The sequence below is a fragment of the Lepisma saccharinum genome, chromosome 22, assembly GCF_977018435.1.
Source record: "Lepisma saccharinum chromosome 22, izLepSacc3.1, whole genome shotgun sequence".
Lineage (NCBI taxonomy): Eukaryota > Metazoa > Arthropoda > Insecta > Zygentoma > Lepismatidae > Lepisma > Lepisma saccharinum.
The window spans coordinates 33174550-33199301 of NC_139250.1; the positions used below are offsets into that span (position 1 = coordinate 33174550).

At 34.6% G+C, this 24752-nt stretch overlaps 1 protein-coding gene across 2 annotated transcripts in view; it reads right to left on the reverse strand.

Annotated features, from left to right (window-relative positions):
* Positions 1-24752, reverse strand: part of LOC146004746 (15-hydroxyprostaglandin dehydrogenase [NAD(+)]-like) — a 224800-nt gene that overhangs the window by 18268 nt on the left and 181780 nt on the right. For both annotated transcript variants that reach the window (XM_083143717.1, XM_083143718.1), the window contains exons 2-5: positions 14579-14694; positions 11368-11491; positions 9242-9348; positions 7693-7866 (exon numbers count right to left, since the gene is read on the reverse strand). In XM_083143717.1, the coding sequence (XP_082999843.1) occupies positions 7693-7866; positions 9242-9348; positions 11368-11491; positions 14579-14671 (498 nt within the window). In that variant the 5' untranslated portion in view covers positions 14672-14694. The remainder of the gene's footprint in view (positions 1-7692; positions 7867-9241; positions 9349-11367; positions 11492-14578; positions 14695-24752) is intronic.

Sequence of the window (24752 nt, forward strand, 5' to 3'; positions counted from 1 at the left end):
TGATATAAGAACTTTGTTCCAGAATGGTCATTTAAATGTGACAATTTATATGGAACAGCCACAAGGTTATCAGGTTGATAATAAAGTATGTCGACTCAAAAAGAGTTTGTATGGTCTAAAACAAGCAAGTCGAGCTTGGAATCAGAAAATACATGATGTGTTAATCAAAATGAAATACAATCAATCAAAATGTGAACCTTGTGTATATACAAAATGTATAAAGGGTAAAAAATATGATTGTAGCATTATATGTTGATGATATTTTTGTATTTAGTGAAGATGCATGTGAAAAACAAATGTTGATCAATGTACTGAAAGAAAATTTTGATATTGGGACCATTAAGACATTGTCTAGGAATGGAGGTTGACAGGAATAAGAAACTGAATACTCTGACTTTATCTCAAAAGAAGTATACTAAACAGTTACTTACACATTTTGGTATGAATAATTGTAAAACTGTTTCAACTTTCATGGAGCTAAATGTAAAATTAGAAAGATCTGAGAAATGTGAAACCAAATTTCCCTATCAGCGATTGGTAGGTAGTCTCATGTATCTAGCAGTTTGTAAGCGACCGGATATTGCTTTTGCTTGTAGTAAACTCAGTCAATTCAATAATTGTTATGATGTAAGACATTGGGTTGCAGCAAAACAAGTTTTGAGATATTTGGCAGGTGCACTAGATTATAAACTTGAGTTTCAAAGAGGTGGAAATGAAGTAAAAGTGTACAGTCAAGGACACTTCTGGGTTGTAACGACCCTATTGAAGAAGCACTGAAGCAAGCCATCCATGTCTGACCACCAAGCGCCTTGTGACTAGACAACCCAACCAACATTGCAATTCTGCGGCTTGTATACCAGTCACGGGTATACATCTCTGTAAATTGAGCAGTGTTGCCAAAGAGAAATACGAGATGAAGATTGTCGATCGTAATGTCTCGTGTTCTCAACATGGAATAATAGTCGGTCCACGTTACGTTCCATTATTTAATGTTGTTTGGGAACGAACGTGACGAACTGGGTTTATATTTTCACACCTTGCATTACAGTAAATTCCATATTTTACAATTATATTAATGCTTTGAACGAAATAATACCCAGAAAAACACCGAACACACGTGCACACCACTCTTCTCACACACAAAGTTAAGTTTTAACTTCCAAGTGAATGTCCAAATAACAGTAAATGGAGAAGCACGATGTGCGAAACATGGGACTATTCACAGAAAGAATGCGTCTATTTTTGACATACGTGGTTTCTATTAATAGACAATGAAACAATTATGAGAGAAATTAAGATGCATTTTCGTCTTCAAGTGTTGAGGAAGGAAACAGACTGACTGGAAAAAAAAAACAATGTGTTATTGATAGAGTGTTGGTTAGCGTACGGATCTTTCATCAGTGAGGTCTAGGTTCGATCCCCACCAAGGACAATTTTTAAAATTCTTTTCTATTAGTGAAGAAGTATGTAATATTGTTTTCTAGGCATTTTGACGAAAGGATACAAATCAAATTTGTTCGTTTAATCTCTATTTTCATTCTTCTAATAAGTTCTCTATCACAAGGGGATATAGAGATTCTCTATCTAGGCGATAGATATCTTCTCAATGGTTCCGTAGCTACGATTCTCCAGTCCCTTCCACCCACTTGTCTCATTTATTTACTTTATTCATATCAACTCACGAAATACCATGAATCTAACGAAAACACACAGATATAGTTAGAACAAGAAACACACCTCGCGTCGAAGGTTCCAGACTCGAGTACTGGCTCTTTTGCGAGGGTGATTATTCCTGTGTGTGTGTTTATCATCTTTGTCTAAAAAAATATTCCTCATTATTTCCGTGATTAACCTAGGGAGAGACCAAAGCGACTGAAATAACAAAAGTACAGAAAATGCAAGACACATCTGCCTAGGCATGTTATACCTTGGGAATTAGCAATATGAAAATTAACTTGCGTTTCAGTCGACTACTTGCGAAAGAGTTTCGTGTTGTCTCGTTTGGAGTGTTGGTTATCGTGTCGGACTAGCATGCGCGCAACCCGAGTTCGAGCACAGTGAAAGGGAAGTTTTTTTTTTGTCTAATTTCATCGAATCTTATTTATAAAACTAAGGTTTCTGCAAAACCTTTTGAATTGCATGCCACTTCGTATGTCGGTAATCTGAAAGCAGCAAAGATGAAAATTTGATGTTCCGAAGCGACGATGTATTTGTGTATGTGTTGAAAAAACGCAGTTATTTATTAGCGAAAAGCATGCAGCCACGTGATCATTGAGAACGCTTTCTAGTTGTCAGTGCTGATATGGCAGTAGCTACAGTCTGTCAACACACACCAACTTTCACGTTCCCCGTAAAATGAATAACTTTCCACGTTTCAAAATCATGAGTGCTGTCTAAAGCAATACTTTGATACTTGCGTTTGCATGTTCGAATCTAAAGTAATACTATTTTTTTCCCCCAGCAAATGACATTGAAACCATTAATAACTGTTTGCAATGTGATATTGATATCATATATGGAAAGAATAAAAATGGAGAATTTCGCTTAAAACAACTTATAAATATATTAAATTATGTGGATACCTGGTCTGAAACTTACGATGCACGATCAGAGAGCCTGAATGTTGCATTGAAAACTGCAGAGAACAATGACTGACTTATGAACAGTGAAAGGTTTTTCCATGCTCCAATGGGATTGTATTTATAACTATAAATTAACAAGGCAGAAGTACACAGGTTGGTATGATGAACTAAATTGTAAACTAAAAGTTTTAATTGAAGAAACAAAACACGTTCACGGTTAAAAATAGTGCATTCAATTTCAGGCACATTGCACTAACTGAAAGACTATTTTCAAAATTAATAATATTTGGATAACCAGCAAATCCAAACTTGATGTTAACCACGTAATGCACTTGATAATCATAGAAACATATTTTTTATTGAGCATGCCCTTTATTTTGTGTCTTGGTTGTTGAAATAATATGTTGAAACGAACAGTAGTATGATTTAGTGTGTGTTTAGAATCTCTTGTGTACTGCATGGGAATACTGAAGTCATATTTAGTTTCCTAATCAAATAACAATTATTCATTGTAATATTTGAAACGGAAAGCCTTTGTTTCTTTGCAGCTGTTCATGACAGAAATTAAATTGCAAGACAAGTTACCAAATTAGCGATAGTTCTCTTACATATTTGTGGTATGTGCTTGTCTGCATTATACCGGATGAGGAAGGAAGCAGATATAAAAGATAGAAAATTACTGTTCTTGGGTAGCTCGTCCTGCTTTTGTCAGAAAACCTGATCAGCATACTGAACCAAGCCATGACATGAGATACGACTTCAATAATATAATCCGTTTCTGTGGTCAAATAACTCCAAAAAAATGTAATAAAATTGTCAGTTTGAGGAGACGGAGAAATAATTTCCCTTTATCTTACATTATACTCTGTCTGTATGCGTAGTGTGGTTTGTCTGTCCCAAAGCTGAAGGGAAACCTCTGTCTGTTGTAACGCGTGGCATGTTTTCTTCCAGCTTACAAATCACGTAAAATACCTTGGTTCACTTCAGTGTGCTGGTTCTGCAGGCACAAGGTCATGTCTACTGATAAGAAGATACCACGTGACTCCGGCGCCAACTGTCAGCACCGCAGAGAAGCTTCGGTAACTTTTGCGAGGTTCCTTCTAGTCCTTGACAGAGCGCATGCTCCGTAATTATGTGCACAAAACCCATGTTTTCTGTGTATAAAATTTACGTATGTTTGGATTGTGTACTCAAATGTTGCAGTAAACATAACTCCGTGACACACAACAAAAATTACAAGAGCTTCAAAGATTAGAAACTTAGCAAGCGTTACTCACAAGACGATTATATTGTCCGACTGACAGAAGACCAGGTGGTGGGGTGGTAGCGTGTTAGTTTGACATGCAGGAGATACTGGGTACGATTACCGTTTAATTGCCTCCAATTTTTTCTTAACTGGAGCGACTATATATTTCAATTTATTTATTGCGAAGATTCTTATTTTATTTGCTGTGCGAATTGTTGAATTTTGAATTGAATTTTGTTTTCCAAACGATTACAATAATTTCTTGTGAATAGTATTATAAATATTTTTTTGGATCATTTTCTCAAAAGAAATATATACTTTTCGCCAGGCATAACATTTTATTGAGTATGTTTGTAAAATGATGAGAAATGTGAAAAAGCTATCGTAAAAAATAATTTTCACAAATAAAATTTAAAACGGTAAAGATTTGCACACAAAAATAAAGTAAAAATGTATTTAACCTTTACTCCAATAATTTATTAAATAAAATGCAATAATTAGTTGCTCGAGTTATTTAAAAAGAAAATAGGGCAATAAAACTGGAATCGAACCCAAAGTCTTCTTTACGTGAAACTTATCCGCTGCCACAGGGCCACTTGAACACTTGAAAATCATGTGATAGCTTCGCCTCATCACGGCACTTGGAACTCATCGAAACGTTCAAGCGCTTTTCCTCCATTTTATTTTCTTTTCAAGTCCACTTTATGCACAGTAAGAAAACTGGATCTATAGTTTTTAAAGTGGGATTCCAATCACTTGTGCCTAAACCGCGTATCAAACTTACCAATACTCGGTTCGGGCATGGATGTGTGTGTTTGTCCCAATGAGAATACAGAGAATATAGAGCAAATTGACATGTGTGACAACTGAGAAAAAGGTGAAAAACGAGTGATACTATTAATTTTGAAAATAGTCTTTCAGTTAGTGCAATGTGCCTGAAATTGAATGCCCTATTTTTAACCGTGAACGTGTTTTGTTTCTTCAATTAAAACTTTTAGTTTACAATTTAGTTCATCATACCAACCTGTGTACTTCTGCCTTGTTAATTTATAGTTATAAATACAATCCCATTGGAGCATGGAAAAACCTTTCACTGTTCATAAGTCAGTCATTGTTCTCTGCAGTTTTCAATGCAACATTCAGGCTCTCTGATCGTGCATCGTAAGTTTCAGATCAGGTATCCACATAATTTAATATATTTATAAGTTGTTTTAAGCGAAATTCTCCATTTTTATTCTTTCCATATATGATATCAATATCACATTGCAAACAGTTATTAATGGTTTCAATGTCATTTGCTGGGGGAAAAAAAATAGTATTACTTTAGATTCGAACATGCAAACGCAAGTATCAAAGTATTGCTTTAGACAGCACTCATGATTTTGAAACGTGGAAAGTTATTCATTTTACGGGGAACGTGAAAGTTGGTGTGTGTTGACAGACTGTAGCTACTGCCATATCAGCACTGACAACTAGAAAGCGTTCTCAATGATCACGTGGCTGCATGCTTTTCGCTAATAAATAACTGCGTTTTTTCAACACATACACAAATACATCGTCGCTTCGGAACATCAAATTTTCATCTTTGCTGCTTTCAGATTACCGACATACGAAGTGGCATGCAATTCAAAAGGTTTTGCAGAAACCTTAGTTTTATAAATAAGATTCGATGAAATTAGACAAAAAAAAAACTTCCCTTTCACTGTGCTCGAACTCGGGTTGCGCGCATGCTAGTCCGACACGATAACCAACACTCCAAACGAGACAACACGAAACTCTTTCGCAAGTAGTCGACTGAAACGCAAGTTAATTTTCATATTGCTAATTCCCAAGGTATAACATGCCTAGGCAGATGTGTCTTGCATTTTCTGTACTTTTGTTATTTCAGTCGCTTTGGTCTCTCCCTAGGTTAATCACGGAAATAATGAGGAATATTTTTTTAGACAAAGATGATAAACACACACACAGGAATAATCACCCTCGCAAAAGAGCCAGTACTCGAGTCTGGAACCTTCGACGCGAGGTGTGTTTCTTGTTCTAACTATATCTGTGTGTTTTCGTTAGATTCATGGTATTTCGTGAGTTGATATGAATAAAGTAAATAAATGAGACAAGTGGGTGGAAGGGACTGGAGAATCGTAGCTACGGAACCATTGAGAAGATATCTATCGCCTAGATAGAGAATCTCTATATCCCCTTGTGATAGAGAACTTATTAGAAGAATGAAAATAGAGATTAAACGAACAAATTTGATTTGTATCCTTTCGTCAAAATGCCTAGAAAACAATATTACATACTTCTTCACTAATAGAAAAGAATTTTAAAAATTGTCCTTGGTGGGGATCGAACCTAGACCTCACTGATGAAAGATCCGTACGCTAACCAACACTCTATCAATAACACATTGTTTTTTTTTTCCAGTCAGTCTGTTTCCTTCCTCAACACTTGAAGACGAAAATGCATCTTAATTTCTCTCATAATTGTTTCATTGTCTATTAATAGAAACCACGTATGTCAAAAATAGACGCATTCTTTCTGTGAATAGTCCCATGTTTCGCACATCGTGCTTCTCCATTTACTGTTATTTGGACATTCACTTGGAAGTTAAAACTTAACTTTGTGTGTGAGAAGAGTGGTGTGCACGTGTGTTCGGTGTTTTTCTGGGTATTATTTCGTTCAAAGCATTAATATAATTGTAAAATATGGAATTTACTGTAATGCAAGGTGTGAAAATATAAACCCAGTTCGTCACGTTCGTTCCCAAACAACATTAAATAATGGAACGTAACGTGGACCGACTATTATTCCATGTTGAGAACACGAGACATTACGATCGACAATCTTCATCTCGTATTTCTCTTTGGCAACACTGCTCAATTTACAGAGATGTATACCCGTGACTGGTATACAAGCCGCAGAATTGCAATGTTGGTTGGGTTGTCTAGTCACAAGGCGCTTGGTGGTCAGACATGGATGGCTTGCTTCAGTGCTTCTTCAATAGGGTCGTTACAACCCAGAAGTGTCCGTGACTGTACACAGTTGCTGACTGGGCTAATGATTTGGTAGATTGTAAATCATACAGTGGTCTTGTAAAATTTGGAGGTTCAATTGTAAATTGGGAATCAAGGAAACAAAGAGCCGTTGCTTACTCAAGTACCGAGGCAGAGGATTATAGTTTGGGTGATGCTGCTAAAGAGGCACAATTCATGAAAAATTTGTTATCAGAGATGATGGATATTAAGGTGCCAATTACAATTTTTAATGATAATTTAAATGCTCATAAAATTGTTGAAAATTCTCAACACCATAGGCGAACAAAACACATTGATGTACGACATCATTATATTAGAGATGCTGTTCAACAAGGAGATTTTCATTTGGTTTATCAACCAACGAATGATATGATTATAGATTTATTAACGAAATCTGTATCTAAAACTGTGCATGACAATTATGTATCACAGTTAGGTTTAACATAATTATGGTCATATGTATGTATGCATATTTGAGTAAGGGGAAGTGTTAAAATGTTTTGTTTCCAAACATTGTCATACTAAAATATGTTCACGTTAATTTTTCATAGTGTGATGGTCTGTGAAGCGACTTAATTTCTTTTGTTCTGTGGCTTCCACAGGTGCCAACTAAGAAGAGAAATAAAACTTATTATGTTCAGTTCGGCGTATTAATCATTATGCATATGCAGTATCAGGTTTGATTAATGGCTTCAAATTTTTAACAATTTCTAATTTGAAATCAACAATGCCAATATTCAGGGATGTGTACTTGGCTTGGCTTGCATGTCCATGTGTATGAGTTGTTTACAAATGCACTTACACAAAATTATGACCTCTAGTAGTTACTTACTCCAAACGATCTGCTAAGTCCAATAATTGCATGTTTGGTGGCACAGTACATTGGGCCAACAGAAAATGCCATTAGACCAGCCACAGATGCTGTGTTTACAATCACGCCTCCTTTTCCAAGTTTGTCCTTTCCTAAGTACTTCATCCCTAGCAAAATCCCAGTGGTTGTTCCTCTCTGTGGAAGAAATAGCAATGTTGTTACTTTTTTATTGAATGAGTTGGTGTTATAAGTCCACTTTATTCACAGTAAGGCTAATCGGGACTAAAGTAGGATCCGATGCTTCCACCGGATATCAAACCCGGGACCCCTTGATTTCAAGGTGATGATGCTACCACTGCGCCATTAGGGAGGCACGTTTTGAGAGAACACAGACTATAAAACTTTCTCTACATGTATTGTCTGCATATATTCTGGATGTATATATCACATATGTTTATGGTTTACATAGGCCATGTTGAAATATAAATAACAATGAAAAATAATTTTGAACCCTGTTTTGAAGGAAGAAGGCATTGTTCAAACATATTGGTTCACACCAAGCTGAAAGCAATCTGTATTACAACATAAATTCTCGCATTTTCTTTCAAAGTTGAAGAACTACTCAGATTGAATTGGTTTCAATTGGAATAAATCAGATTCTATCGGATCCCTAATACATGTATCGGAATGTATTGGTTTCAATCGGAATCTCGACTGAAACAAATTGGAAAATCAAGACAATTTCCAATTGATGAACTGTATGTAATTGTAAGTTTATATATATATATATAATATTCAATATTCAATATATATTATATAATAAATATATATATATATATATATATATATTGTAGAATAAATATGTTATAAATTCATTTATTGACTCAAAGCATAGGTAGTTTAATTCTTGACACCACATTTCATTGGAAAAACAGCACACTTGAACTGAATTCGAATGCATACTACTGAAGTCAAATTTATCTTAATAAATACCTAAGAATAACTCTTTCTTAAGAACCAACTCAACCTTAAAGCAGCTAGTAGTTGGAACAAATGCTTACATAAGTTCTTGTTTTGCAATATGGAATTTTCATGGTTATTCTTATTGAAAAAAATGAGCAATCTTTTGATCAACGAAGTCGATCTGTACAGTGTTTTGTTTGTTTATCACTTTTTCAAGAGTTGTGGGTCAGTAACATACTTTCCAATAGAAACCAATTCATTACAATTGACGAATCGGTTCCGATAGACCTCTGACTGGTCTCACTTATCGCACAACACTTGAGCAACCTTGTGTTCTGACGTCACGGTAGAGAGCTTTATAATTTTATGCTAGATGCCTACGTTGTCAGGTTAGGCTATCTAGGTTTAGTTCTCTGATCCTAAATAATAATTTTTCATTGTATTTATGATAATGGAACCTAACCTAACAGGCCTAACGTAATAGGCATTCCTCGTCTGACGTCAGAACAAGATAGCAAGACTGTTGTGCGGAGAGGAAGACCCCTGTGCATTGACCACAGTGAATATATCCAATAAAATAAAAACTACACTTTAAGAAGTCACTTACAATATTGATATCATACATCTTTTCCCAGGATATCTCGTCCATAATTCCAGCATTGTTGAACAAAATATCCAGACCACCAAACTCCGAAACAGCTTTCTTGAAACAATCTGAAAATATACAGACAATATTATTGAACTTCACATAATTCAATCAATTCAATATTTCTGTCCGGGGATCAAGGGGCTTGTACTATCTATTTGAGTGATTGGTTGAGTGCATATGCGAAGTCAAGAGGGTAGCTTTTGAGGTTGAAGCCCCTCCCATTGCCCAAAAGAGAAGTGTTAACTATCCTTTAAACAATCTTCGAAAAGAGTGATTATTTTACATGTCTGTGAATGTGTGTAACCTAATTCTACAACAATTCTATGTCACAGAATCAAAATCTGAAAAATTCGAGTAATTGATAAATTATACAATAGAACCCTCCCCCCAATTGACAAGAGGAGAGAAGATGCATAAACCAGATGGGGGAATTTACCCTCTTCCCCATTCAAATATCACCCTGTTTAGAATAATTTCAGGTTGCAAACCTATCATGTTCACAATGTCGATCTACGAGGGCATGCTGAAAAGTAATGCCTCCTATTTTTTTGTGACTGTGTAAAGACATTTTGGATTTTGAGTAACCATGCATTGTACGTTTCAGACTTTCCCCCTTCTCCATTTCAAGTTTCAAACTTCTATCACCAGGGGTTGCTGAGCTAGAGCGAGGAAAATGGCAGCATGCAACCATACTATGTCGGTGCATCTGAAACTGCGTGTGGCGACCGAGTTTCTAACTGGAGAAAATGTGTCCCCCAATTGACATTCATCAGAGAATGAAGGCTTTTTATGGTCATGAATGTGTAATGTCAGTAAAGTATGATGTTGGGCTGTTCAAGTTCACAATGAAAACCCCTGCAGGCGAACTCTCAAAGAAGTTCTTTGTCACACAAGTCCTAGGTGGGTAGTGGCTCTTAAATCCTGAATATGGAACACACATGTGGGAGTATATAAAAGTTTACAAGGGTTCTTGTTGGGCAAACTGATGACAAGAGACCTGTGGGAAGGTCAAGACAAGAATGGAATGGCAATATTAAGATGGACCTGAAGAAAATTGGTAAAGATGGTCAAGAGTGGATTGACATTGTCTATAGATCCACGACTTCATTTGTAACCCTTGCATGGGAGCAGTGTCGCTAGTTAAAGTCACAGAAAAGCCTGTAGTTCACATATTTTACGAGGTTTCAGATGTTTTGGCGCTGTTATAACAAGGGAAGCTGTTGAAGCCACAAGACTTGCAGGGGTGGACAAGCATGAGAACAAAACAAGTGCGACTTTTGCATTTCGCCATCTCTCGCAACCCCCAGAACAGAGCGTAGAAAGTTGGGCGTCTGAAAGATATGCAACCAGAAACGGTAAAACAGAAGGGAGCACTTTATGCACAGATAGGCTAATCAGGACTGGTCCTATACTTCAAAGTGGGATCCGAACCAATATGTTCCTCCAACTGGTATCGAACGCAGCACCCTTTGATTATAAGGCGACGATCGCATTGGCGAGACTCTCTGCCCAGCTTAGGGACAGGTAGAACACATTTGTTGTTCTGGCAGTAAACCTTCGGATTTAGGAATGCCAGGCAGGTAGTGGCACATCCAAGAGGGAAACACTCAAATATTGAAGATACTGAAAATACAGAGGATATTGAAATACTGATTTTTCTGTGTACTGAATTACCAGTACCGGTAGCTGGTAATTTCAAATACCGGCTGAAGTTTCGGTGTATCTATAGCCTACTCTTCAGCAACTCTCAAACAGGCAATTTTTATCCTGTACATTTGCAACCACGCAGGTCGTATCGAATTTCAGCTGACATTACGAATCATTTCATTGGGAAAACTGTACATTATCTTTGTTTCCCTTCGGACAGACTGTGGAGCCAATCAAATGAAGGAGTGTACACAACTTTCTGCAAAACTTAGGAAGTCCTTTTATTTGAAAGTGGCTGCAGACTTGTAAGCCGGTAAATCTTGTAGTTCGCTATAAGAATCTTCAGGGTTACGAAACCATGAATATTTTTTTGAGAGACCCATTATAAAATATGAAAAGCCAGTTCCAGCTGTTAAGCTCAGTTTCAAGGTACTAACCTTCAAATTCTTCCTTCTTTGTGATGTCACACTTCTTGAAGATCACATTTTTTGTCTTGTGTTGTTCTCGCAACGCCTTGGCCTCTTGTTCTCCTTGCTTCTCGTTTACGTCACAGAAAAGAACCTAAAACATTCAGAAATTTCATTGGATTGACATAATATTTTTATTTCTTTATTCATAAAGAACATTATTACATGGCTAGTTTGCCGCAGCGAGGCAAAAAAATAATTTTCTCCCCAAACGAAACAAATGTGAGAAAGCCACCAGTAGGCGATATCATTAAGGATTGTTTCTTTGTAATTCTACTGTAGCACGTGATTAAGTGTATTCTGTATTAAGTGATTCTTTAGAGCAGTGATTCCCATCCGGGACGCCGGGAGATATTTTAGGGATAAACGAAAGAAATGGGAAGAAAATATTTTTGGGAAGTAGGCAAAATAAATATTATTCTGATGCGCAACAGATGGTGACACTGATCGATATGTACTTTCCAACATTTTCCACCGAGAATCTCGACTGGATTGTGCCACCTCTTGATTTCGCAGACAGTGCGAACGAAATTGATTTCACAGCTTGTGAAGATGATAAATTCATTGATATCTGCAATGGTTACACTCTCATTAAGTTAAGTTCACCAAGAGTGAGGCATTGGGGGCTGTTTTTTGGCTTGGACTGGCAGAGGAGTATCCTAACCTAGTGAAGAAAACAATGCACGTACCTTTGCTCATTCAAACTTCATATTTGTGCGAGCAATAACATCAAAAGCAAGAAATAAACTGCATAACCTTGAGGATGATATGCGTGTTTCTTTGTCAACTGCAAGGCCTGATATCAAACATTTGTGCTCTATCGCAAGTCTCGCATTAATAAAACATAACTCTTTCGAGTGATTTCCATTGTAGTAAACTGTATCCTATTCTGATGCTTGTTCCTTATATTATCTTCCAACAAATGAATAACATTAGTACTGGAGTAGGTATTTATTTGACAATAAATTTAACTTGCTCCTGATAACATATTCCACTTCGACTTTAGATTAAAAATTGAAAGAAAATATAACAAGAGTGCCCCAAGTTTCTAATCTCATTGCTAAGGGCAGGGTGCGAAATCATTGAAAACTGGTGGGGGGAGAAAGTTCTTAATCTACAAACCGCCCTCTCCCACAAACATATGTGTAAATTATACGATATACATATTTGTAATGTTATTAAAAATAAATTACTCAATTAAAATATATTATTATTATTATTAATTACACAAAGGAAATTATTTTGTTACTTTTATACATATCAGATATTGTATAGCAGATAATTCCTTTACTCACTGGTTAATGATGTTAATAAATTACGAAATAGTTGAAGTGGTTTTATTATGTGTACGTTTTTGTTTAGTTTGTGCTTCATGTTAATATAAATCAATTACATTTCATAGATATTATTTTCTTGCATTCTTGTTTTACTTTTATTGTGTATTCGGATTTGATGTAGATTTGTTAATGATCTCTTGAGAGAGAAAGCATTAAATAATCACAACTACACTAATTTGTGTGTGTTTTCGATATTATTTTTAGTAAAGTATATTTGAAATTAAAAGTAATTGCTTATCCTTCGTTTGTTATAACAAAAACTCTCCCCCCGGAATTTTTTGGTGGGGGGGATTTTTGAGGCCAAGATTGTTGGTGAGGGGGAAATCCCCCCGTCCCCCCTCTAGCATTTCGCACCCTGCTTTAGAGATTCATTCAATATAACATACGTTAGAGGTTCCTTCTACTACAACCCATAATATTTACAAAAAAGGAGATAATTTTGGGCTCTAATTGAAAGAGTTCGCATATCAAGAATACACCCCTTTTCCACCAATTAACGACTGGCCATTCACACCACTGGAACCGAGTTTAAGAAATATATTCTTCTAGTTCCAAGAAACTGTGCCAGAAAAGTTTAAAGAAAAGACTATCCCAGGCTCTCCTCTGGTAAAATGTATCCTCAGCTTGCCTTGCAGTACTCGACCAATTTTTTTGTATTGAGCCCTTTTCTGCCTTTCCTTTTATAGGCCCTTACATAATGATGGAGAAGTCCACTGGAAGGCTCACCAGCAACACTTCTGTCTAGCGAAACAGCTAATAATTCAAATCCATAAAAATGGAAGAATTTAGAACTCACATAGGTCACACACAAAATACCTACATAACACCTAAACACACTTATGAAATAAATTAAATTCTTAAGAACTTTCCGGTCTAATTAAAAGTAATTATTAAGCATACTGAATAAAATGATCAAATAATGAGCTCTTATATTTACAGCGAACCGCATTCTTTCAGATTTTAATAGTTTATAGCGAAAGTATGCGACATAATCCGCCAAAGATGAATGAGAATAGAAAATTCATGAAACGTTCATATGACTGAGTCCGGTGACATGCTACCCAGCTGTTATTCAACTGGCAGTGTGTGAATTAACGGGGGGGGGGGGTGCCGAGAATTTACCCTCCCATCAAAAATTGTATCCTCTGCAAAAGAAAATTATTTTTATCTCTGCCAGGGATGTTTTTGTCCCCCTCAACGAAAATGAGATTCAAATAATATAATCATTTCTTAACTATGTATAAAACACAATTGAAAACTCATTCGTGTCCATTAATGGTCCAGTCATCAAAGATTTCCCTGCCGAAAAGTATGTAGAATTGCTCATTATAGGACACCATTCTACAACTGACCAACCTCACCGAGCCGAGACAACATCAAGCTGTTTTCCTCTTGACATTTTACATGCATGCATACATGCATGGAATGGTTCACAAGAAACTTGTAAGTAGGTCAGATGGACATTATGTTTCAACTTAGCAATATACATTTGGTCAAGTCTACGGTGTTACAAGTTCGATAGCTCTTTTGGTGTATGAGTTTCGGCTTTCTTAGAATGTAAATATACTAAGTGTTCCAAACTATGTGTAACTGTTATCAGAACAATTTAATGGCTTAAGTTAGAACCAATGTTCTAAGGTACTTGCAGCCACAAGGCAATAGTTTAGTTTATTAACTGTTAACATATACAAATTTCCATACCCAAAAAACCTAACTCCCAAAGTGAAATCACAAATCTGAGTGAGCATCCAACCCAAAACTAAAAGCTTAATTCGCACAGTGTCAACTGGTGTGCACTCTGGATGCATCCGTGTATCAGCTAAACGTTTTAATGAATCTCTTACCTTAGCCCCCTGTTTGAGTAGCTCCTTGACTGTAGCCAAACCGATTCCCGAAGCTCCTCCCGTAACCAGCGCCAATTTTCCTTGGATCTCCATGATTCTATGCTTTGCTGTCTAGGCTAAGGAAAAGACAAAAAAGTAAAGGACGATGTCCACAATAAGCTATGATATATTTTATCTCAAAGATAATGTAACCAGGACTTCTGATGACAAACAATGAAGATATGGACTCACCTCTTCATTTAAAGTACATTTCTATTTCTATTTTACTGATGGTAGAACAACCGCAGGCTGAACCTTGCCCTTCAATAAAGGAAATTGAAATTAAATGAAGTGAAATAATGACATTTAATATGCAGGTCTAGTTTATTCAATGAAATCTTACTCTACCCAATCTTGATTTAGAAGCAGGAACACAATAAATCTAAAGTTTCCATTTCATCACAAATTAATCCATAAACTCTCCACCTCTCGTCCTTGTTTGACGTTATGTTCCTCTGTTACGCTTATACCTGGTACTTCCTATTCATTGACACTCAAAAGATAATCGAAGCTTCTTACTCGGAGTCTTGTACAGTCGGAGAAAGAATTACCTGGGCCACGGGATCTAGAATTTCGTAACGTCTTAAAGTCTGTTGTTTATGCAACCCAAATAATACTAAATTATTCGCTTAAGTTTGTCTGGTGGATCTGAGTTCTCGGGAAGGATTGAGTATTGATAGCATGACTCATGCCCCAGCAACACCAAACAACAGCTGGGTGCTACGTGGCCTCAAGAAGAACATTTCAGCAACTGGCTTCTTAACAAGATCTACTCGTAAGAAAATATTTTTCGAGTGATACTAGTCATTGTCAAGAAGGTTCACTGAAATGATGGTTCTCATCATAGGCCACATGCCACACGTTAATTCTTTAAGTCCAGTTTATGCACTGGACCTACAGATTAAAGTGGGATCCGAACCAAATGTTCCTCTATCTGGTATTGAATTCGGAAGCCTTTGATTACATGTCGAAGACGTTACCACGACGCCATCGGAGAGGCAATGGAACGCCTTGAGAAAGAGACGAGTGAAACCATATTTGGCGTAAATTTTAAAAATAAGACAATATTTTGTGGTCATAGTTTCGAACCGTGGGAGAGGAGTAGATGGTATCTGAGATAAACTCGGTCGCTATTTAATATTCGCAATTAATTTGCACGTACTTATAACTAATTTGCACTGGTTTTAATTAATTCGCATGTACTTAGAACTAATTTGCACGTACTTAGAATACTTTACATTTATGTATTTGCTTATTTATAACTTTTATGAATATATAATTATTTATTTTATGAAAAATATGTATATAGAAGGTAATTAGAGGTACTAAACGCTATGCATATGTTTTTATATTCATTACTGCAAAGTATGTAAAGTATAAAATGTTAATATTAATGTTTATAGTATTGAAAATAAGTTTTCTATGGTTTATGAACCGCTATGAACGGTGGTAATGGTACGAAAGAAGACGGTCCCGGTACTCGAACCCGCGATATGTAACGGTAATAAATATAGTGCACTATGTAATACTGTTATATGGCATGTAATATATTGAGCGGAGACGAACTATGTATAACGTGTGAGCTGAGTCTGATGCCAGACAGACAAGGGTGAACTCCGCTCTGAGGGTAGACGAGAAAGGAATTTAGGAGATGAGCGATCAAGGTCAAATGACGTCAGAACGTCAGAACAAAGAAAGAACCCGATTGACCAATCAGAGAACGCGTCGGTAGATTTTCAGAACCGGTTTTTTTTTTTCCAAGGTCAACTATAACGCAAGAACAGGGGAAAGCTATGCAATACTGTAGGGCAGGGGAGGGATTGAACCAGACAACAAAGGATGTCTGCGAATGCGCAGCAAGGGTCAAATCTCTGAAGCTATGCGTCGCTTGTAGAACCGGTTTCCGCCGCCAATTAATATTCAGCTCAGGGTTGCCCCAAGGCACAGGACGCTTTAGCGCGTCGTTTTAGGCTAGAACGCTTGCATGTTAGAACAGGTTTCTGTCTAAGTAAGCGAAAGTTACCGAGAACACAAGAAAAAAGGATTTTTGGATACCCAATTAGATTGGAGCGAGAATTTTACCTTGAACAAGGAGAACGAAGCGTAAGGGTTTTTTTAGCTGTACTATGAAGAACGGAGAGCTATCAGGGACTGGGTCTACAGTTTTCATTATTTGCTTTTATCACGGGGTAACGAACCTAGGACCGTTTGATTATTGATTTAGGTAGTAAATTTATGTTACTGTGTGCTATTTAACATAATATTGAGTTTATTTTTTACCAAACTTTGACTTTATGTCAAACATTTTCCCAGCTTATTTTTATTTTACCAAAATAACACTATTTGTCCTTTCAGGCAACATTTTTTATTAAATTTTGGACTCACAAAGATATTTTTTCAACTTTTAATTTATTATTTTACAACTTTATATTAATTTTTTTACCAAAATAACACTATTTATACTATTCAGGCAACATTTTTTATTAAATTTTGGACTCACAAAGACATTTTTTCAACTTTTAACTTATTATTATACAACTTTATGTTAATTTTTTACCAAAATAACACTATTTGTACTATTCAGGCAACATTTTTTATTAAATTTTGGACTCACAGACATTTTTCAACTTTTAACTTATTATTATACAACTTTATGTTAATTTTTTACCAAAATAACACTATTTGTACTATTCAGGCAACATTTTTTATTAAATTTTGGACTCACAAAGTGTGTCTTGTCAACTTTTAACTTATTATTTTACCAAAATAACACAATTCAATTTGTTCAGGAAATATTTTTAGTTACATTTTCGATACACAAAGTGCGCTTAGTCAAGTTCTGGCATTTTATTTCACAAGTTTAGGCTTATTATTACCAAAATAATACAATTCAATCTGTTCAGGAAAGACTTTTAGTTACATTTTCGACACACAAATTGTGTGTTCTCAACTTCTATCTGTTTATTTCACAAGTTTAGGCTTATTTTTACTAAAATAACACAATTCAATCTGTTCAGGAAAGATTTTTAGTTATATTTTCGACACACAAAGTGTGTGTTCTCAACTTTTATTTGTTTATTTCACAAGTTTAGCCTAATATTTACTCAAATAACACGATTTGAACGTGTTTTTTTTATTACATTTTGGACACACACGCACTCACACACCCACATCCACACACACACACACACACACACACACACACACAGATATATTTTCCAAGTTTACAGGATTATTCTCTAGTTTACTCAAATAACACAATTTAAATGTGTTTTGAATTAAATTTTGTACACACGAAGTGTGTTTCGTCAAGTTTTACCCTTTATTTTTCAATTTTATGCTTAATATTACTCAAATAACACAATTTAATCCAGTCAGGAAGGATTTGTTATTATATTTTGGATGCACAAAGAGATGTTTTCAAGTTTTTTACTGATTTTTTGCAGGGTATGTATTAATTTGTATTTATTTTGTTTTGTATCATATATACGTTTACAATTTTTTAACTTAGAGTTTAGTATTTATTTAAATCTTTTCAAAAACACTAAAGAAAAAGTACTTTTAGCTAAAATGTAAGCCACAGAATATATTATTATTATTATTATTATTAGGTTTTACTGATTTCCACTATGCTATTTTTGGTTCTGTATTTCTATATGTATTTATTTAGGTCAGGTTACGCCTGCTACGTAGGAAAGTTTGTTTATTTTAGAGTTTGCTGAGTATTTTGTTACTGTTGTACTAGGTAAAAGTTTTCTAAATATATCAGATAGGGCTCTGTATACTTTTGTTTTTGCTATTTTGGAGATGATGCGATCAGCACCACTCTCCATCTGCTTTTTATTTTATGTACCCTAATATTATTTTGAGGCTTAGTGAATTCTAGAGCCTATTTATGCAGGAGAGAGGGCTTGAAAATTTTGATCTCAGATAACCCACAACTATTTGTCAGAGTATTTTAAAGGATATTTTATATTTATTATGTGCCACTAGAATATCAAAGCTTGCTTAATTTTTATGTCTGTAACGCTGTTATTGTATTTCTAGCTAAGGTTTAGTGAATAAAGTACACGAAATGTTTATCATTTCGACTATTTACTTTTATACGAGGCCAAATTTTTAGTGTAACGAAAATTTTTGTGTGTCTATAAAGACTGAAATCCCTTTACCGATAGGTCCATAACTGGACGCTTACCAACATTGTTCCTTTTTTTTAAAAAAAAATATATATAACTAACTAACTAACTAACTAACTCTCTAGCCTTCTTAAACCCGAAGGTTCATGGCTGCAGCAACACAGGCCTTCCATCTGTCCCTATCTTGTGCAAGATCTATATACTCTTTTCCATCCCTACCGATTTCCCTTAGGTCCATCTCGACGTTGTCCCTCCATCTTCGTCTTGGCCTTCCTACTGGTCTCTTACCATCAGGTTTCCCAACAAGAATCCTGAAAACTCCTCTTTCCTCTCCCATTCGTGCCACATGGCCTGCCCACCTAAGTCTTCTTGATTTAATTATTCTAATAATGTCTGGACATGAATACAAATTATGTAGTTCTAAATTATGTAACCTTCTCCACTCACCTGTCTCCTCATCCCTTTTAGGTCCAAATATTTTCCTAAGGATCCTATTTTCAAATACTCTCAATTTATGTTCCTCTTTCAATGTAAGGGACCAAGTTTCACACCCATATAATACTACAGGCAAAATTACGGTTTTGTATATTTTAACTTTTAGATTCTTAGATATTAAACGAGAAGACAAAAGTTTATGAAGAGAGAAGTAACATGCATTTCCTGAATTAAGCCTACTTTTTATTTCCTCTTTAATATAATTTTCATTTGTTAATATTACTCCTAAGTATTTGAATTTGGAAACTGTTTCAAACGAGTTGTTATCAATAATTAGATTTTCATTATTACCTAACACTTGGTTTCGGCCTGTAAGCATATATTTAGTTTTCTCTTTGTTAACTTCAAAACCTATCTCTTTAGCAGTTTTGAAAAATATTTTAGCATTATTCTTAATTGTATTCACATCATCCCCCAGTAAGTCTACATCATCTGCATATGCTAACAACTGAGTCACACCATTTAATTTTAGTCCTTCTTTAGTTTCGTTTACCTTCCTAACAGCATATTCTAAGGCAAAATTAAAGAGCAATGGAGATAATGCATCTCCTTGTTTTAACCCATCATGAATTGTAAATTTGTCAGACATATTAATACCCACACGAATTTTACTTTCTGTTTCACTGGTGCATATTTTTATCATACTAACAAGCTTCTTAGGTATTCCAAACTCTACTAATATATTATATAATTTATCTCTTTTGACCGAATCATATGCTTTTTTGAAATCAATGAATAGCTGATGGACATTTTGATTATATTCCCACTTTTTTTCAAGTGTCTGTCTGATGTGAAAAATTTGATCTGTAGTTGATCTGTTGCGTTTAAATCCACATTGATAATCACCTATAATTTCATTAGCATATGGAGTTAGTCTTGTTAAAAGAATGTTAGATAATATTTTATATGTTGTTGAGAGTAGAGAAATTCCACGGTAATTATTGCAGTTCATTTTATCACCTTTTTTAAACACAGGAACAATTATGGATTATTTCCACTCAATTCACAGGACAAGACGAAGTTCACAGACGACTGACTATATGGACCATAGGTCCACTTGCTAAACTTTTTTCTATGCTAGAAGAATAATTTAGTTTTATAGCCTTTTTCAAGGTATTTTTGAAGTATTACTGGTTTTTGGGTGCATCAACACTTGGGTTTTTTCCACTTGGTTTATTATACGAGGCTACAATCACTATCTGAACACTGAAATTCTCTGATTGAAACTAAAAGCTTAGGCTGTAACTAGGGATTTAGTATGTATATCGACAATTTATAGGGCAAGACGTACCTTACAAAGGATTGTAGGTGACGTAGGACCACATGCCAGATTTTTGTTAATCTGCAAGAAGAATTTACAGCTAATGCTACGAGGAAATGAGGTTGATTTTTACTGTTTTACAAGAACGCTATTTTTTATACACCCAATATTTGCTTTTTCAAGTAACTACTTGTACCAGAAGCACTTACAGGCCAACTCTAACTAGACTTCGACTTATTCTATATCAGGTGCTAAATTTATAAAGAACTATGATTGTGTATATTTCTGAGGAAGTACGCAAAAGCAGATTACCCGATTAAAGTATCTGAAAAACAGATTTTTCTATGCAAGTATATTTTTATTGACTGGATTATTTAACAGATCAAACAGGAAGACTGCAAAATTCATTAAATGTAGTTCTATAGTATAGGTGGTTTCAGAGATATAAAAAGAACAAATATAAGATTTCGCTTTTTTTGCTTCTGAGGCTAATCGCGACGCTAAGGGTAAATGGCCAGGAAATGTAACGGAGGAGAAACGATCCCAAAAGTTATGGGCTGCATGTAAGTTAATACCACAGAGATATTACAGTAGGTGTAGGTTCTACCACCAGAACATTTCTATTATAATAATACTGGTTATGCTGTACTGTTAGCTAAAGATGCTGATATTTGAGAAACTTAAAAGCTTATTTGCAAAATTTTAGATAAATAATAATCTGTTAGACTGTAAACATATTATATATCCATTCTGCAAAAGATCCGATGACAAAATTTAAAAATTGTTATCGCCCAGACAGGGACTCGAACCCTGGACAGATAGGTTAAAAGCCTAACGCTATACCAACTAAGCTATCTGGGCACAAGGTATTCTTTTTTTGAAAAGTTAGTTATGTTAAGAAATATATTGAAACATTTGAGAACACTTTTGGTCTGGTTCGACAGAGAAGGAGACAACATTTCTAAATTTTTGCAGACTGGGTGTATTTTTCCACTATAGAGGCCTTCACTATATGTAATTCGAAACGCTAAAGTTCAGCTAGCTTCCAAAATTGAGGTAAAGACTGTGTTTGGCGAGATTAACAAGTTACAATTATATCCAGTTACGGACAAATAAAGCTAAAACTCTTAGATTTACTGTACTAGCCAAGTTTTAGTAACATTTTCTTCACTTTAGTACAAATACCAAAGAAATAGGTATATTTTATTTATAATTTGACAAAATGTACTAGTATTTAATTCACAAAGTTAGGTAAAAAGCAGTATTTTTTGAAAATATTGTTACTGCCTTCAAATTTTATGTTATTTAGCCACTAACAACTGGTTTACACTGTTTGGCATCCTTTAAATAGGAAAAGAAGGAATTATTTGTTTAGTATTTTTACTACTTTATATTTATTTAAGAAAACAATTCTACAGTTTAACTTAATTTTAACAAATTGTTACTAATTTATATATCAAAGTTATGTTATTTAGAGTGTATGAAGGCGTATAAAGTTAATATTTGTATTTATCAGTTCAACTAACAATTATATTTTACACACAAAAGATAATGTTTACAGTTAAATTACTTGAATCAGAGAATAATATTTTACAGTAATTGATTCATTCAGCACTAGTCAGTACTTTTATGCATCAGAAAGTTTTCTTAATTTTCTATTACGCATGCTATTTTGGGCTATTCTTAAAATGTATTTCTAGGGCAAACTGGATTAATTTTCTGCTTATAATGCACAATGCATTGTACATTTGTTATATTCTCTACTTACAATCCAAATATTATGCTTATTTAATGTATAACTAACTAACTCCCTAGCCTTCTTAAACCCGAATGTTCATGGCTGCAGCAACACATGCCTTTCATCTGTCCCTGTCCTGAGCAAGATCTATATACTCCTTTCCTTCCCTACCAATTTCCTTTAGGTCCATCTCTACATTATCCCTCCATCTTTGTTTTCGTCTTCCTATTGGTCTTTTACAGTCAGGTTTCCCAACAAGAATCCTGTATACTCTTCTTTCCTCTCCCATTCGTACCACATGATCTACACACCTAAGTCTTCTTGATTTAATCATTCTAATAATATCTGGATATGAATACAAATTATGTACTTCTAAATTATGTAACCTTCTCCACTCATCTGTCTCCTCATCTGTTTTAGGCCCAAATATTTTCCTAAGGATCTTATTTTCAAATACTCTCAATTTATGTTCCTTTTTCAATGTAAGGGACCAAGTTCATTTACTGTATTTAACTTTTATTTTTTGTAATTAACAAAAATTAAAAGCTTATACTGTAGTTATTATATCTTTTTCTATCAGCTTATTTTGAAATTAATATTATTAGGTATAGTCTTTGATTTATAACTATATTGCTTTTTTATCAATTTATCTAAGAGTACACACAGACAAACACATGTGTACACACTTTTATGTAAATAGATGTGCCTTTTTTCAATATTTTAGTATGAAGATTGCACTTTAGCTATTTAAGCAAGGGTAGGAAAGGTAGGATTTCTGAAAATTTGTTGCAGGATTTTGTTGTCCAAGTATAGATGAGAACTGAGCTGGGAGACTGTTTTGAACCTTTTCATGAGAGTTTGCATGTGAACTGTATGCAAATTGAGCACTATTGACTGTTTATGCTTCTAAGTTTTGCTGTTATTTTACATCAAGTCTGTGAGACTGTAGTCAGTTTTCCCATTTCAAGTAGTTTTATTGATTGTATTTGTATATGTTGTGGGGACTTAGCAGTTTTATGTTATGAGGCAGTTTGTTGTAGAATATTTTTACATGATTGTTTTGAAATATTGAGTGTCTGCTGTTTTACTTGTAATTATTTTCCTTCTTGTGTTGTGTATTTGACTATATTTTGTCCAAGTTCGTAGTATTTAGAATAATTGTTATTGACTTGTAGATGTAGGGAGTAATAATCCTTTGCAAGATGCCCTATACTTTAGTCTGAACATTATTCTTAGTGTTCACTTTTGAAGCCTTAGTATTCTGGTAGTATTATTAATGTAGAGGTAAATTAGGCTGAAACGTAGGCATTTTTTCTGATAAATTAGACTCGCTTAGTTGTTTCAGCAGGTAGAAATTGCATGATGGTTTACGGTTGATGATGCTAATTTGCTCTTCTTATGTACTACGTACGATGTAGCTTATTTGAGTAATTGAAATTCTGTACTGCTACCCTTGCTTAAATAGCTAAAGTGCAATCTTCATACTAAAATATTGAAAAAAGGCATATCTATTTACATAAAAGTGTGGGCCTAAAACAGATGAGGAGACAGATGAGTGGAGAAGGTTACATAATTTAGAAGTACATAATTTGTATTCATATCCAGATATTATTAGAATGATTAAATCAAGAAGACTTAGGTGTGTAGATCATGTGGTACGAATGGGAGAGGAAAGAAGAGTATACAGGATTCTTGTTGGGAAACCTGACTGTAAAAGACCAATAGGAAGACGAAAACAAAGATGGAGGGATAATGTAGAGATGGACCTAAAGGAAATTGGTAGGGAAGGAAAGGAGTATATAGATCTTGCTCAGGACAGGGACAGATGAAAGGCATGTGTTGCTGCAGCCATGAACATTCGGGTTTAAGAAGGCTAGGGAGTTAGTTAGTTATACATTAAATAAGCATAATATTTGGATTGTAAGTAGAGAATATAACAAATGTACAATGCATTGTGCATTATAAGCAGAAAATTAATCCAGTTTGCCCTAGAAATACATTTTAAGAATAGCCCAAAATAGCATGCGTAATAGAAAATTAAGAAAACTTTCTGATGCATAAAAGTACTGACTAGTGCTGAATGAATCAATTACTGTAAAATATTATTCTCTGATTCAAGTAATTTAACTGTAAACATTATCTTTTGTGTGTAAAATATAATTGTTAGTTGAACTGATAAATACAAATATTAACTTTATACGCCTTCATACACTCTAAATAACATAACTTTGATATATAAATTAGTAACAATTTGTTAAAATTAAGTTAAACTGTAGAATTGTTTTCTTAAATAAATATAAAGTAGTAAAAATACTAAACAAATAATTCCTTCTTTTCCTATTTAAAGGATGCCAAACAGTGTAAACCAGTTGTTAGTGGCTAAATAACATAAAATTTGAAGGCAGTAACAATATTTTCAAAAAATACTGCTTTTTACCTAACTTTGTGAATTAAATACTAGTACATTTTGTCAAATTATAAATAAAATATACCTATTTCTTTGGT